Below are 14,995 nucleotides of genomic sequence, written 5' to 3'. Positions count from 1 at the left end.
AAGAAACACTTGATCATCACTGTTTAATACAAAGTCATAAACACACATCTGAATCCATTTCATCTGCACTGGAGAGGCAGTGACAAGGCAACCCTCAGAAAGGGAGTGAGGCCTCATCTTATCGCTCCTGACTAATTTTTCTCTAGTTTTGCTTTTCACTGGTCTCCTTGTCACTACTACTACCTGCAAACCAATTAGGTGTCACAGGTAGTTGAGCTCCTCAGTAATGGCACATCCAAGGTGGTTTACTGTGTCTCCCAACATCAGTCTGTAGAGTGTGAAGGAGACACCAGGACACAGGCACAAGAAAAATATCACTGCAGCCCTGAAAAAAGTAATCTTCAGTGGGTTACTCATGAGCATGTTTCTGACCAAACTGTCAGAAACAGACTGCACAAGGGCGGCATGAGGGCCTGACATCATTCAGCAGGACCTGTGCTCACAGTCCAATGTGAAGCTCAGTTTACCAAAAAACACCAGATGTGAAAGAGTCTAAAGACAGTGTTAAGCTGCCTGCAATATATCATTCAGCAAGGTTTGGCAATGGGTCAGTGATGGTCTGGGATGGTATTATCTTTGGAGGGTCACACAAACCTCCAGGTGTCAGCAAATGGTACCAAGATGAAACTATGAAAATCTCAGAGCCACTGCCAGACCTCATGCTCGTGCAGCTCCTCCTGCTGCAACACAATGCTCTTGGACAAATGGTGTAGTTAGTTCTTGAATGACAAAAGCACTGATACTACTGAGTGGTTCTAAGGCTCCTCATACCTGAATCCAGTTGAGAAGCCCTGGCACAGAAATAGCACCACAGGCTATTCAGATCCAGATCTGGGAAGAAATCCCCAGAACATCTGCTGTCTTATCAGGAGGAGTCCAGATGTTGTTGGATGTAAATGGACTGATTCTTATATAGCACTTTTCTGCTCTCCCGGAGCACTAAAAGCACTTTATACAACACGCCTCATTCACTCATTAACACCTATTCATACACGCACTTCTTTTTTCTATGATTAAATGCTTCCTATCTAACATTCACACACATTCATACTTTGATGGATGCATCAGCGAGGGACTTGGTGTTAGTATCTTGCCTAAGAATATTTGGCATGCAGGCTGGAGCAGCTAGGGATCGAACCACCAACCTTAGTCCTGAGCTACAGTCACCCCAATGTGCATACAGTCACATGGGTGTCAAAAATATAACCGAGCCACCTAAAGATGCAAGTCACATCAGCGTGTGATTTAAATTGTGAACTTTTATTTTTGTTGAATCTGTCGTCACTGGATTGATGATTTTTGTTTTCCACTGACTGCTGTTATGTCTCAATGAATTATACATTATATTTCAGAAACACTTTCCAACTTGGGTATTTAATTCATCAGGATTGGATGTGTGACTTTTACTTTTAAAAGTCACGTTTACTTAATTTTTCACAGCAGAGTATTTGAAAACTATTAGAAATCATAAGAATAACATTTGAGGTTTTCCGTTAGCTGAAGCTGTTTTCACATGCACTGCCACGTGCAACATGTGAGAAAGCACAACTTCACACAACGTCCTGGATGTACTGACGTTTTCCAGAGTTTATCTGTGAAAACAACTTTAGTAGCACACAACATTTCAGCGATAACAAAGCTGAAGACCTCGCTCACTGAAATCATTCATGCCCATTTTAAGCTTGATTCAGACTTATTTACCTCTGTTTATTTAGTCAACCATGTAATTAGAGTGTGCAGTTTGTTAGAAAAAAAGAAAATAATTACACATAAAAAGGCAAGCAGGAGAAACCTCAACTTTCAAGACTCCAGACAATTAGATCTGTTTACTTCACCTTACCGAATATATTCTCACATTTCTGTTTACCTTGAAATCTTTTGGAGTAGATGTGTTTACAAATGGGGCGGCAGCTTGTTTACCATCTCAATAGATGTCAGAGCACAGCCTAATGTGAAGCCAAAACCTCACAGTATCAACACTGTGCAAACACACAGTGTACTTTCCATTTTTTGCAGCAAGAGACACCCTTCAGGATAGCAGATATTTAATCTACAAAGGTGTGTGTGCATTTATAGACATTTGTACCTCTTGTGAGGCTCTGTGTAAAGCCGACAGATGGTTGAGGTTAACTTGAATACTGCCGAACACAGAAGCAAACATCTTCAGCATCGCCCAGCCCACGAATCTAGTCAAAAGAGGATAGTGGGTGGAGGGATGTATAGAAAGAAGAGATGATAAAGTTAATGACAAGAGATGCACACAAGGCCGTAATGGACAAATGAAGCTAAGAGAAATATTCACCAATAATATAATTTAGGAAACAGTTTGGCACAAAACTGGAGGAAAGGACAGTGTTAAATGTGATGTTATGTAAATGAGACAGGTGGGAGCAAGAGTGGGGGAAAAATGGATGAAGATAAGAAAATGATGACATAGGAAAGAAGTTAAACAGTAAGCAATAAAGCAGCAGTTGTGAGAGGATGACAGCTGTAGATAGAGACAAAGTCTATAAATGAGGGAGATTGAGGAGGCGAGGAGAAATTGGATTTTGAAGAGATTTCTTAAACTTCAAGACAGTCAAAAAGTTTCTTCAGAAAAAAATATATAAAGTTTCTACTTCATTTCACTAGATATTTGAATAATTTCTGACACTATCTGAGGCTACAGAAACATGCTCCCAAGAGATGACAGAGTCACAACATCCAATTTCAATTTAAATACTACTTAGAGCAGAGATCGAAAACATGCTGTCCACTAGCCGTGGACAAGTTTGTGCCTCAACAGCTGCCACTCATCTTGAAGAGCATGATGATTGACGGCTAGAAAGGCATTCATCTGTAAGCAGTCACACAAGAAGCTTTGAGCTGTCTTACAGTAGCACATAAGCATTTCTGTTTGTCTCTTCAACACAATTTGGGTTTTGGAAAGCTTATTGTTCTTTCCCTGAGTGACCAAAAAGAAGTAGGAATTTGTGATATCTACATATCTCCACTGACAGCTGACTATTCCAATATTTTCCAGTAAAAAATTCTTAAAACAATCCTGTAAGACAGAAATTCGAAAACCTGAGCCTGAAATTCTGATTTTTCTGCTGGTTTAAAAAAATACATAAAATAAACATAATTATTGAAATCAGTTCCTTTTCAGATTGTTTTTCATTTTTTAATGAATCTGGCAATTATCTTGGGCTATTTTGTTGCTAATTCATATTCATAAGAGCTATGTTTCCCCCCCTGTGATTGGCCTGTTCTCCACAGCAACCACAGCTGTGGTTTTTTTGGGTATCGCCAACTAATACTGCAAAAACACTAAAGCCAACAATGTGTTAGTTAAGCTCTTAACATTTTTCACTTATTCAGTCCATCTATGTAATGAAAGATGTAAAAATGACTCATGAATGGCCACGTCACTTTAAAAGAGGCTTTTTAATTAATTTCTCCATGGTTGTTGGGGACTATTCTTCAACACTGATCCAGTAAACGTTCAAAGCACAAGGACGGTCTAAGTTCAATTGATGCAACATTGTTAATGTTCATTGTAATTAAAAAGCATTCAGCAAATGGCTCATTAATGTGTTTTTAATAGTTTTTGGACAGAATAGACCCTCAATGAAAATGAGAAAAAGCTTTAAAGACCTTGAGTGCACAAATGATACTTATTGGCAGGATCAGTTGATGGGTGGCTTTTGTGTTGTCGAGGCTTTAAAGGGACAGTTGACCTGATATTTTTTAGATAGCTCTTTTTTTTAGTTATTTTATTTTGGAGTGCCCAGTTTTGGAGATATTGGCTGTGGACATGTCTGCCTTCCATCAAAGTCCTTCTAGAGGCAAGTCTTGTCACTTGCCAGTCATCTTAGTAATACAATTATTTGGTCAGTTATTTTGACAAATGAATCTAGGGCTAGTCACCAGCCTAGAAACCAGTTGGGGACTGCTCAGCAACCACCAGTCACACTTGACTATTTCTCGACTAATGGCGAGTGGTTGCTGTCAGTTTTAGTAAGTCAGTGACACTCTTGATCACTTTTAGAGATTGGTTTTAGAGAAAGAATCATTCAGGATTTCCTGAATGATTGTGGAGTTTTTGCTGAAACTGGTTGCAATGAGGAATACACACTGCCCTGAAAACCTCCTTATGATTGTTTTGGTCACGGCATTTGCTCGCAGCTTATCTGGATGATACCAACTGGTCTGCAAGCAGGTTTAACTTTCACGATAATGTCATTTTTTAAAAAGTTAAAAAAAAAAAAAATCCAGATCTTATAGATTTACTGCAAAGTAACGTTTAAAAAGATATTTCCCAGAAGGTTATTGACCACAGAATGGGTCAAAAACAAGTGCGTATACAGCACAACCACAAACTGTGGTGTACTTTTACTCTGTGTGGGCAGAAATTCAGAAACAGCAATAACTCATGTTTCCTGGCACAGCTCTTGGCTGGCTCTTCGAGGGCAGGAACAAAAAAACATAATTCCTGCCACTACAGAATTCTCCAAAGCCCAACAAATCCTAGGTTTCCATTCAGGATTTGTTGAAATGCAGTCTCTCTCTTATAATGCTTCTTTTGATTACAATGGGAATAAATCTCATTTAATCTATTTTGTTACTTGGTAAAACATTTGAAAACTCAGCATCAATATCAAGTTCATGAAAGTAGAGAAAGTTTCATGCAGGAACTATTTTCTTTATACCGAATTACGCCTGTTTACTGTATCACTGCGCAGAAGAAAATGAGCATCTACCCATGATCAGAGGGTTGTGACAAAAAGTCAGTAATGATCGTGTCCTCCAACTAAAAGACGCCGCATGCATCTTTTAGTTGGCAGATGGAGAGAGGATAAAAGAAAAAATTCTGCCATGAAACTGCACAATTTTGCATTTTATTTTTTGTAACCTGGCCATGACATTTGAAAAAACAGCTGTCACTGCTGAGTTTTTTTTTTTTTATGTATTTTTTGACACTTTGAGCACCACAAAAAAGGTGCCACCTGGTTCTGTTATATTCAAGAGAAGGCAATATCTCTAAAACTGAGCAACTCGCATCACAACAATGCATATGGGTAAGCAGTAGTATAGACCTAAATTAGATTTTAGAAAAGCAATGTTGCTTTAATGTTGACAATATATAAAATTAACTCCTTAGCCATTGTGGAGTAGCAGCAAGTGAATGAGAATAAAATAGGAATTTCTCATAAATTAAGATGTGAAAATCTTTTAGAATCGTTGTATCATCAAAAGGCTCATCTTTTCTGCATCAAAAGATTAAAAAAATCATTAAAAGAAATCGCTGCAGACTGCAACTCTATTTTTGCTTCAGGCACACCGATATGATACATCTCACTCGTTATTTCTAAATGAAAGGTCTCACAGCGAAGCTCTGAATCAATATGCAAATGTAATGTATTAGTAAATACACACAAACAACCATCTTTGAACCTAGCTTTCCCCCCCCCCCAATCAACTCATGCACACATAAACAAACCTTAAGACGCCAGAGGAGATGCAGGTGTTAATGAGGGGGAGGAATGGTGAGAGACAATCTAGCTGCCCGTGGCCGTCTCCCCCCTCAGGTGCTTTGTGCTCTGCTGTGAGCGCCTTCTTCACCCTGAAACACATGGTCACAGGACAGCAGGGTTAATACGGAACAAAGCTTCATTTGTGCTACACTTAGACAAACACCAGCCTTCCAGTAAGACAACAACACCATCCCTGAGTGTGGAGGTTACATAAAGGTTAAACTCAATTACACAGGAGGAGGGAGAACAACAGCTACAAACCGAGGAACAGTGACAGAGATAGGAGAAGTGTGAAACCTCTCCTCAAGTTATCCCATGTTTCTTCGTTCACTCTTTACAGACTCTGAGATAGCCTTACTTTTCTGTTTTTTGCGTGTCTTTGTCTTATCTCCTCTAGTCCTTTCTCATTCTCTCGCTGCAGAACTGCAGGAACCCGTTTCATTTTCTGTATCTCTGCCTATCATTTATTTACTCTCCTCCAGCATCTCTACTCCTGCCATCCTCCCTCTCTTTCTCCTCAGGTACCTGTTACTCTGACAGACTCGCTGGATCCTGCCGCTAACAGGACTGCTGTAAACCTTGCACCCACTCACAAACAGGGCGCAGCACACCCTCCGCACCAGCCAGCCTCGATACCTGCATACAATTCAAAGAAATGAGCATGAGTGAGAGCGCAGGGACCAAATAAATTTGTGTGGCTTCGCCCGAATGCGGTGGATTCTATTACTACCTGGTTTGTGTCTCATTGACACTCAGTAGGTTGTGGAAACCAAGGGAATAGTTTTGTCCAAGTTTCTTGCTCTAAGCAATGACAAAAACAGATAAAGATAGATGACCTGCATGTCAACGTCAACCACGAATGGGCTGTGTGGGGCACAATCCAATTTACTGTATAAAAGAAGGCTATAGCTGAAGGATACTATGTGAATGGGGATAGCTACAAGAGGATCTTTATACTCACAACCTTTGCATGCCATATAAAGTCAGCATTTTTCACTCAGTGAATGAGATCCATAATTACTCTGCACACTCACCAGACTGTCTGGGGTGCACTGGTGGCAGCACTGGCCCACAACTGGCCTGAACTTCCCCAAACAAGGAGGCACAGTCTTCATCATTTTCCTGATCTTTAATCCACATGACAGCTGGGAAGAAACACAAAAAAACACAACACAAACAGGATGTCACATGCAGAAAAACCACAACCACATCCACTTTTTGAAATAACACTCAACAGCCATATTATTGCGTACATAAAGCTAAAACTAATGTTTCTTATCTTATTTGACTTTAATTTGTTTCGCCCTGATGTCTTTTGAGCTTGTTAAAATTTTTCTGTCTCTTTGATTGGTTTAACTCTGAATTCAGTCGGCACGCCATTACTAGCAGTGCAGTAAATATTAATACAGTTCCCATGTGAGCCCCTGTATCAGACGCTCCCTGTGCAAATCAAACAAACAGCTCATGCGCTCAACAAGCCAGTCTGTGTACTGTATACTAATCAACCACACTTCAGGACTCCCCGAGCAAGCTGACTGCTGGTCAGGTGTTCAAATATTTGCAGTACAGTACGATAAAACATGCCAACTGACTGATTATCATGCTCGATGTGTTGTGTTGATCAGGATTCAGAGTGTTTGCCTGGCTTTGGAAAAAAAGACCTAATCAATCTCCTAAAATCAATGACACTTTCTCCAAGTTGAATGATGATGGATTCCAGAAAAGAGAGCAGCTGACTGGCAGAAAAGGTCAATTTAAAGACAAAACCTTACGATCATGAAAGTTTGGATCGAACTATCAATAATTTAAAGGGCCATACTCGTTCAGGGGAAAAGTACAAAGAAAAGAGGTAGACCCAAAAAATGAGAGGCATGCGGATTATCAAGCTAAACCTGTATGTAAATAAGCTGGCCCAGCTCGATGACCAGAGTTACGCACTTATGTCTGCTCATTCCAAGGAGAAGGTAGAAATGCTTTGATCTGAATCTGATGCCCATGATATGTCATTAATTTTCTGGATTATTATTTTGTAGTTCTGTTCTTCTGCTAAGAGTGCTGTACATAACAAGAGATGAATGAAAGAAAAAAGAAAACCCTGGATCCAGACAGGAAGGGGATTTTACATTGTGCTGGCATGGTTTGGGGTTTGAGGGGCTATGTGATCACCACTTTCCTGGTGAGGAATTTTGTTTTTTAATGTATGTTAGTGTATCTTATTGGGCATGACATCATCAAGTTTTAGCTCATTTCAGTTTTGCTGAAAGTTTCAGGGCCTTGAAACTTGCTCAACATAGTAAAAGCTACATAAAAGGAACACGTGTGCCTTGAATTTTATTAGAGTCACTTAATTTAGGAGTTTTAAAATCATGGGGTGATCTATGAATCCCTCCTGGTGGTGCATTCAGATGCTGCTGTGAAGTCTGATCACAGAGCTATTCAGCTGCCACAAAGCTTTGCATTCATAAGCTGTGGTGTTTGGAAACTCGACAGGGAATAGAAATAATTAAAGTAGTGATGCTTTCAAAACAAAATCTTTCAATGTACCATCAGTTAGAGTCATGCAATAAGGAGGGCAAAAAAAAAAAGTTTATTCGGCTTCTACATATCAGGGGGGATTTTCTCTATTTGTGCATTATTATGTCCTAAAAACTCAAAGAAAAATCAACTTACAAAAATGAAAACATTAGACTGTTGTTTACCTATTTAAAGAAGTTATACAAGGATATTTATGAGGCAAAAAGTGTGTGAAACAGCTCAGCATTTTCTGTCACCCCACTGTGTAACAAAAACTGCAGCTACATTTTTCCAGTGACTTTGGATTAGATCTGCATGCTAACTTGAAAGAATTTCTGCTCTTCCACAACATTTTTTTTAGATTAAGGTACTGATTTAAGTACTGATTTGGTCATCCCAAAACGTTTTCTTTACTTTTTCAGGGGCTCTTAGGGAATAAAATCATGCCAGAAAAAGCATCCAAGACCAGAACAGAGTCTAACCCTCGCGGGCTGATGTTTGACACTACTGATTTAGAGCCATAGAGATATTTCAGCGCCAAGAGCCCGACTCGCCTTTGCTGTTCACTTTGGTAGCTCATTACTTGTTATCAAAATGTTTAAATATTAAAAGATCTGTAAGACTTAAGGAGAGTTTTCTACGACTAAACTCATGATTTGTTTGAGCTGAGCAACAATCATGCTTGCTTACTTCGTCTTTAGCAGAAAACCCCAAACTCTTACTATGCAACATGAAATCTGAGTTGGCCCGCCAAGTCCACCTACACAGCTAGGAGTTGGCACACAGGTACATCGTAGGCCCCTGAAGGGTTATATCTATATCAGATAGTTTGACGTCATTGTGTTGCCTGGCAACCACCAACCAATGTGCTAAAATGACCCATTTGTAGCATTTGTGCGCCCAGAATCCTATAAACACCTTATAAAAGATATTATAACAGTATTGTTTTCATTTCAATAGCAACATTCATATCCACAAAGTCGAAGGATGCATGACAGAGCACTGTGAAAAACTCTTGACTTTCTGAGATAATATTACATTTCACCCTGCAACTCTAGCCAATCAGATTGGCAACAGCTTTTCTTTCCAATATGACAACGATCCCAAACAAAATGCCAATGCAGTGAAAGCATACCTAGATAGAAAAACATAAACTATCAGTCATGGATTGGCCTCTCCAAGGCCCAGATCTCAACATTATTAAAGAAATGTGTGATAATCTTTACACAGGCAGCCAGCATCCAAAAAAGAGCTTTGGATGTTCTTCAAGAAGCCCGGAGAATTATTCCTGAAGACTACTTGAAAAAAATTACAAGAGAGCTTGCCTAAGAAAGTTCAGGCTTTGTTGAAGAGTAAATATGGTCATACCAAATATAGATTATATAAGATATATATTTTGTGTGACTTAAAAACATTCAAAATCTATAGGGAACACATTAGTAACAAATACTGCGACTAAATGTATCCTTTTCAAACTACTGCTTTTAATTTCTTTGTACAGGTAATACATACTATGAGGTTTAAATCCTTTTTGAATGCTTGTTAATGATTTCCTCTTCCTCTAAGTCTTTATGCTGATCTACGCTAATCGCCTCCAGCTGAATACCTAACACACAAAGTCAGATATGAAAATGGTACAGTACAGACCTCCTCATTTCAGTGCAATGAAACACATAAGCATATTTGATATAATGTCAGTATTCCTTTAAAAATTATATTCATTTGTTGATGGGCATGTATGACTCACTGATGCATCACATCCAGTGATTTGGCACATCAAACAGAATTAAACACAAGGGGCCACGCATGTTCTCTCGTGATTGTGAAGAACAAAGCGTTTGAGATTAGTGCCCGTGGAGTAAGTGGGAGATGACAGTGGGAGAGAGACATGCAGGCAGTTCTTACAGCGGGTCTATTCTGCTGAATTGGAAGTGGAAGGACTGTGTCTTTGTTTATCCCATCATTCTTCTCCTGCTCCATGGTGAGGCCCCTGCTGATTTACAACCACAACCCTAAAAAAAAGAGAGAGATTGGGTAGGAAAAGAGTATGAGGAGTCATGTCAAAAATGCTGCATTCTGACATTATGTTGGATTATACTGTAATGGCATGCTTGTGATCACATGTTAATGTTTTTAGTGTTTTTTGGAATAATTTGAAGGCACTTCATAGGGCTCAGAGAAAGACTTCCACCTTGCGATTTAAGGAAAAACACTCATCCACACACAATCTCAGCTTCCTTCTTGATAGCATCTCCCAATGCCCTTAGCTACAATTTCACCCACCTAACAAACCCTTTTCTTGCCCTGCACCATCACAAATTCTCTCAAATTCTTCAACACTCCTTTCATTCTTTTCAAATTAAGGGATATCAGCCTCTTGCTGCCAGTATCACTGAATTGGTTTCCTATTGTTTCCTCTTATTGGACTTCTAGTGGCAAACTTCACTTTAAAAGTTTTCTGCTTTATTCTATATGCAGGTAGGAATCAAACAAGGACAAAACTGCCATTAAGAGGTTAGAGATGTTGAAGAACTTGAGGCTGTCCTTGCTCAGCAACACACAGGTGGAGCAGCACAAATGCTCACTAGTAGGTTATAAATCATTAAAAGCAGGGAACATAGCCATCAGCTGAAAAACAGCTCTTATGTAACTGATGCTGGTCCCTTGCCCACTCTGAACCGTAGTAATGAGTGTTGGCAACATAGGTCACAGTGTAATACAATCTAGCTTAAACAGGTTATCTAATTGATAGCACTGGCTGTGGTGGAGCTCAAGTGAGTAATCATCTGAAATTAAGGTAGATTTAATTCAGATTAATTCAAGTCCACACTCTCCAAAGGGAGAGCTAAGCAAGCATAAAAGCCACCATCCTGAGAGAGATTACCTTTGGTTTGTATAAGGCTTTTGATTCTACTACAAAAGGATGAAGACGTGTGCTGCTGCCTTCAAATAAACCTTTTTTTTGGCTACATCCACCCGATTCAGGAGTCTCATTAGGCACAATGAAAGACTCTTCCTTTGCATCTCTGTCTTTCGCTGTGTTGATCCCATTCTGCCCTATTAACTTTGCTAATTAAAACTTAAGCCCTCCCCATGGGAAGACGCTCCATTTCAACTGGCTCAAGTTCCCACATTCATTACCAACTCCTGTGGGAAACGGCAGACATTGATAAGAGGTTCCCAGGGCTCTGTAGTGTTTCACAGGTGCGGCAGGTGATGAAAGAGACAAGGCAGCAAAATGGGAGTAAAGAGTGTAAAACTGTAAATTACACAGGCAGAGAAACAGCAAAGTCTCTAATGGGGTTATATAATCCACTCAAGGGAATACAAGACCACATGGAAACAGCTAGAGACAGCAGCATGCCAAGGCCAGGTCAACGTAACACTGCAAACAAGATTTTAATTTTCTATGTGCCATCTTACCAGTCAACATACAGTACAGAAATTAATGCAGTCGTGTAAAAACATTCAGTTCAACATTGACATCTGGGCCGCAGGTACCTCCTTAGAGCACTTATATTTATTCTTGCTTGACTCTTCCACTCGTTAAAACTTAATTGATCAATTATAGTATTTAATTAATATGCTGTAGTTTGCCAACGTGACAGCTCAGACCTAAGTGGGCCCATGATGAGAAAGAATTAAAAATTAATAAGATTAAAAATCAGAAGCCATTAAAAGATGCCAGGACAGATTAGAGTGAAGATCATTTTAGAGCAGCAGTCAAAGGGATGTCAGCTGGTGCATTCATGTCTAGGGTAGGGTTAACCAGGAGTTATTAGCAGAGACTTTAAAGGGGGTGTTATTGCTTTTTTCCTGCTAAATATTTTTTTTATTTTTGGAGTATTAGAGTAGCTTTACATGATTTTAAGTTACAAATTAGAGTTGCACTCATTGGAATCAGTCAATAACATTGCAAAGTACTGATTTTTGCAGCTTCCAATTTTCTTTCCAAGATTTATAAATGACACCAAAATCAACTTTTATTCAATGCTAATTATTATTTTCATAATTATAATGAAATGAAATTAATTAATAAACTTTACAATTTCCTCCAAACCGCAGTAAGTTACAGGTTTCTCCTCTTACATAAACAACTGAATATACTATATTTTGCTGCTGGAGGGAGAAACAAATAATTCTCTGAAAACAAGTTGCCCACCTTTACCTGACATTTTCTATCTTACTAAACAAAAGAAGGTGGAACAGATTTAAATAACAAAACAAATGTCAGTCATTTTGATTATTTTATTTATGTTTGTGACGAGACAATAGGACACCAACCCTTTACTCATTTTTCATTCATCTCCCTAATTTTCCTCATAAATGCTTTTGATCCTTTGCTCATACCGAGGCTGCTGGCTCTAGCTTAAGCCACTTAACCTTTATTTGTTTCTATAAAAAATTCAGGTTCAGCTGAGTGAGGGTGATTTAACTTTCTGATTAGATTTGCTGTTATAAACATTTTCATGGTGGTCCCCTCAGTGTTTACTTTGTCTCTTCACTCACAGCGAAGAGCTTCCCTGCTGACAACATGTTAGTGTGTAGCTGTGAATATGTGCAACTATTTGTCTGCGCCACTGTGGGGCATGCATCACAGATGCATGAAATGGACTGGTGCATAATCAGACATACACAAAACTGACCAGACCGAGAACATTGAACATTGATTAGTCGTTGGCCCATCTGTATTAAAAATAAATACATAAAAATCTGCATTTGTTTTATATGTACTGTTCCTTGGTGCAAGCCCTCAAATGTTTTCTGGCACGTCCTATTTTACAAACTTAAAAAGAAGTCCCCTACACCCCAGGTCGGTACAGGCTGTGCACTGCTAGAGCTACAAAACGAACCTTCAGCAGGCCACTGTTGTGAATGTGTTTGACCAAACAATCAAAAATAAACTTCTTGAGGTTGGCCTGAGGGACCAACTCTGTGCTTGCTGTCTGGCACTGTGAATCCCGACTGGAATTTGCTGTAGAATTCCAGAATACCACAACATGTGACAGACGTGAAAATGTCTGGAGAACATTATAATGCGTGTAACATCACTCAGCATGACCAGTTTGATGGCGGATCAATGATGGTTTGGGGAGGCAAATCCATGGAGGGATGCACAAACTCTACAGGCTGGGAATTGGAACCCAGGTCATTAGGTATCAGGTAGAAAATCCCATATCCCATCTGTTGTCTGATTAGGAGCAGGCCCCGACACTGTCAGGCACTCATTCAAACACAGGGACCACACAAACTACTGAGTACCATTTTAAGTTCCTGCAATGAAATTCTGGCAGAAGTCTTTTTTTTCCTCTCTTTGATTTTCCGGTTGTCTATCAATTTATTTCTTTCATCAAAGAATATGTTATCCTAGTTTGTAACACCTCACTCAGTCCATATCAAGATGGATACTGAGCCTGACTTTTTCTTCACATTGAGATCTTGATGATTTCAAAGTGTTCCTTTAATTTTTTAAGCAGCCTACATACATATGCTACAATAATTACAGTAATAACAGCTCATCTATCTGAAAAGGAGCTGCACACAGAGAAGATAACAGAATACATTTGTTTAAAATTCATCCTCCACACCTCCTAGAACAATTCAACTCTGAAATGAAACTCTTCAGATAGGGTTAAGATAGGCAGCACCAACAAATCATTTTAGATGATGGGAGAAACTGTAACTCCAGGGAAAAACCCAAGAAAGTGTGCTCTAGATAGGTAAAAACCCATGGCCCTACTGTTGTGAATCAGAAATCAATGAGCTACACTGCTGTCCATGAGGGACGCAGGAAGAGTTTCTCCTTAAATCTCCATGCAGGTATCATTTTGATTTTCTGCAAAAGCTTGGAAAGATAAACTGTAAATTTTTCTATTAAACCACGGCAATGTCAAAGCAGCAGAGGAATCACACAGAAATGAACTGCATGTTTCTGCCAGAAGAGCTTAAAGAAGTTAAACTGAAATACACAAGGACAACATTAACACTCTTAATCTGACAAATGGAAAGGTTACTCTGAATGCTGTCAGAGCGCATTACGTATACTGAATTTAGCTGAACACTACACTGATGGCAAAAAAGGATTGTATTTCACTGATAGCTAAATAATCAACAAGATTATAGTAGCTAACAATAACCTTAAAAAGTAACAATTACAGCATCACCTCAAACACAGAATTTGTAAAACTCACCTCCTGCAAGTAGAAACTTGTTTACCTTGTTTGTTTTGAATGCTGCCACAGCTGAAATCCACACGGCATACAAATTAGCTTTACAAGCCCCTCTACCCTGCAACAGTCCTTGTAATGCTGAACACTAACGTCAGCAAGACGCACTTTTGCAGCTGTAACCGGCACTGGTAGCTAATTAGCCTAATAACCTGTCTATCAAATATCAAAGGTAACGCCCAGAAAATAGCAGTATTTCACATTCGGATATTTTTCTGTCAGTGGTATTCTTTAGAGCCATGATTTCCTTCTACAAACAAAAATAACTATGTTCTAAACACACCATGTGAACAATTCAGACAGCAACGAATTACTGTAAACTTGCGTCAAAATGGCAACATGTACGTGGAAGTGGTGTCATTTGAATTACACTGAACAGGCAGCTGATCTACTGGGATTTTCCTGTACAACCATCTCTAGGGTTTATAGAGAATGGTCTGAAAAAGAGAAAATATCCAGTGAGCAGCAGATCTCTGGGCAATGCCAGAGGTCAGAAGAGAATAATCAGACTGCCTGGAAGTGGATGGAAAGGAGGAAGACAAAAACACAAACAACAACCCGTTATAATGAAGCTATGCAGAAGAGCATCTCTGAATCTACAACAGGTCGAACTTTGAGCCAAGTGAGCTAGAGCAGCAGAAGACCACACTGGGTACCACTCCAGTCAGCTAAGAACAGGAAATTGACGCAGCTGTTCATTCTGGTTGGGCTAATGTTGTCTGATCTGATGAGTCTTCT

At 39.3% G+C, this 14,995-nt stretch overlaps 1 protein-coding gene across 12 annotated transcripts in view; it reads right to left on the bottom strand.

The window, feature by feature from the left end:
• gpat2 (glycerol-3-phosphate acyltransferase 2, mitochondrial) overlaps positions 1 to 14,995 on the bottom strand; it is a 183,377-nt gene that overhangs the window by 33,194 nt on the left and 135,188 nt on the right. For all 12 annotated transcript variants that reach the window (XM_025911963.1, XM_013274873.3, XM_005473483.4 and 9 more), the window contains 6 exons: positions 9,936 to 10,042; positions 6,551 to 6,661; positions 6,247 to 6,317; positions 6,042 to 6,152; positions 5,483 to 5,605; positions 2,087 to 2,186 (listed from right to left, as the gene is read on the bottom strand). In XM_025911963.1, coding sequence (XP_025767748.1) covers positions 2,087 to 2,186; positions 5,483 to 5,605; positions 6,042 to 6,152; positions 6,247 to 6,317; positions 6,551 to 6,661; positions 9,936 to 10,010 — 591 coding nt within the window. In that variant the 5' untranslated portion in view covers positions 10,011 to 10,042. The remainder of the gene's footprint in view (positions 1 to 2,086; positions 2,187 to 5,482; positions 5,606 to 6,041; positions 6,153 to 6,246; positions 6,318 to 6,550; positions 6,662 to 9,935; positions 10,043 to 14,995) is intronic.

Source organism: Oreochromis niloticus, linkage group LG12 (genome assembly GCF_001858045.2).
Source record: "Oreochromis niloticus isolate F11D_XX linkage group LG12, O_niloticus_UMD_NMBU, whole genome shotgun sequence".
NCBI classification, from domain to species: Eukaryota; Metazoa; Chordata; class Actinopteri; order Cichliformes; family Cichlidae; genus Oreochromis; species Oreochromis niloticus.
Note: the sequence above shows the minus strand (reverse complement) of the source record. Positions and strands in the feature narration are given on the sequence as shown.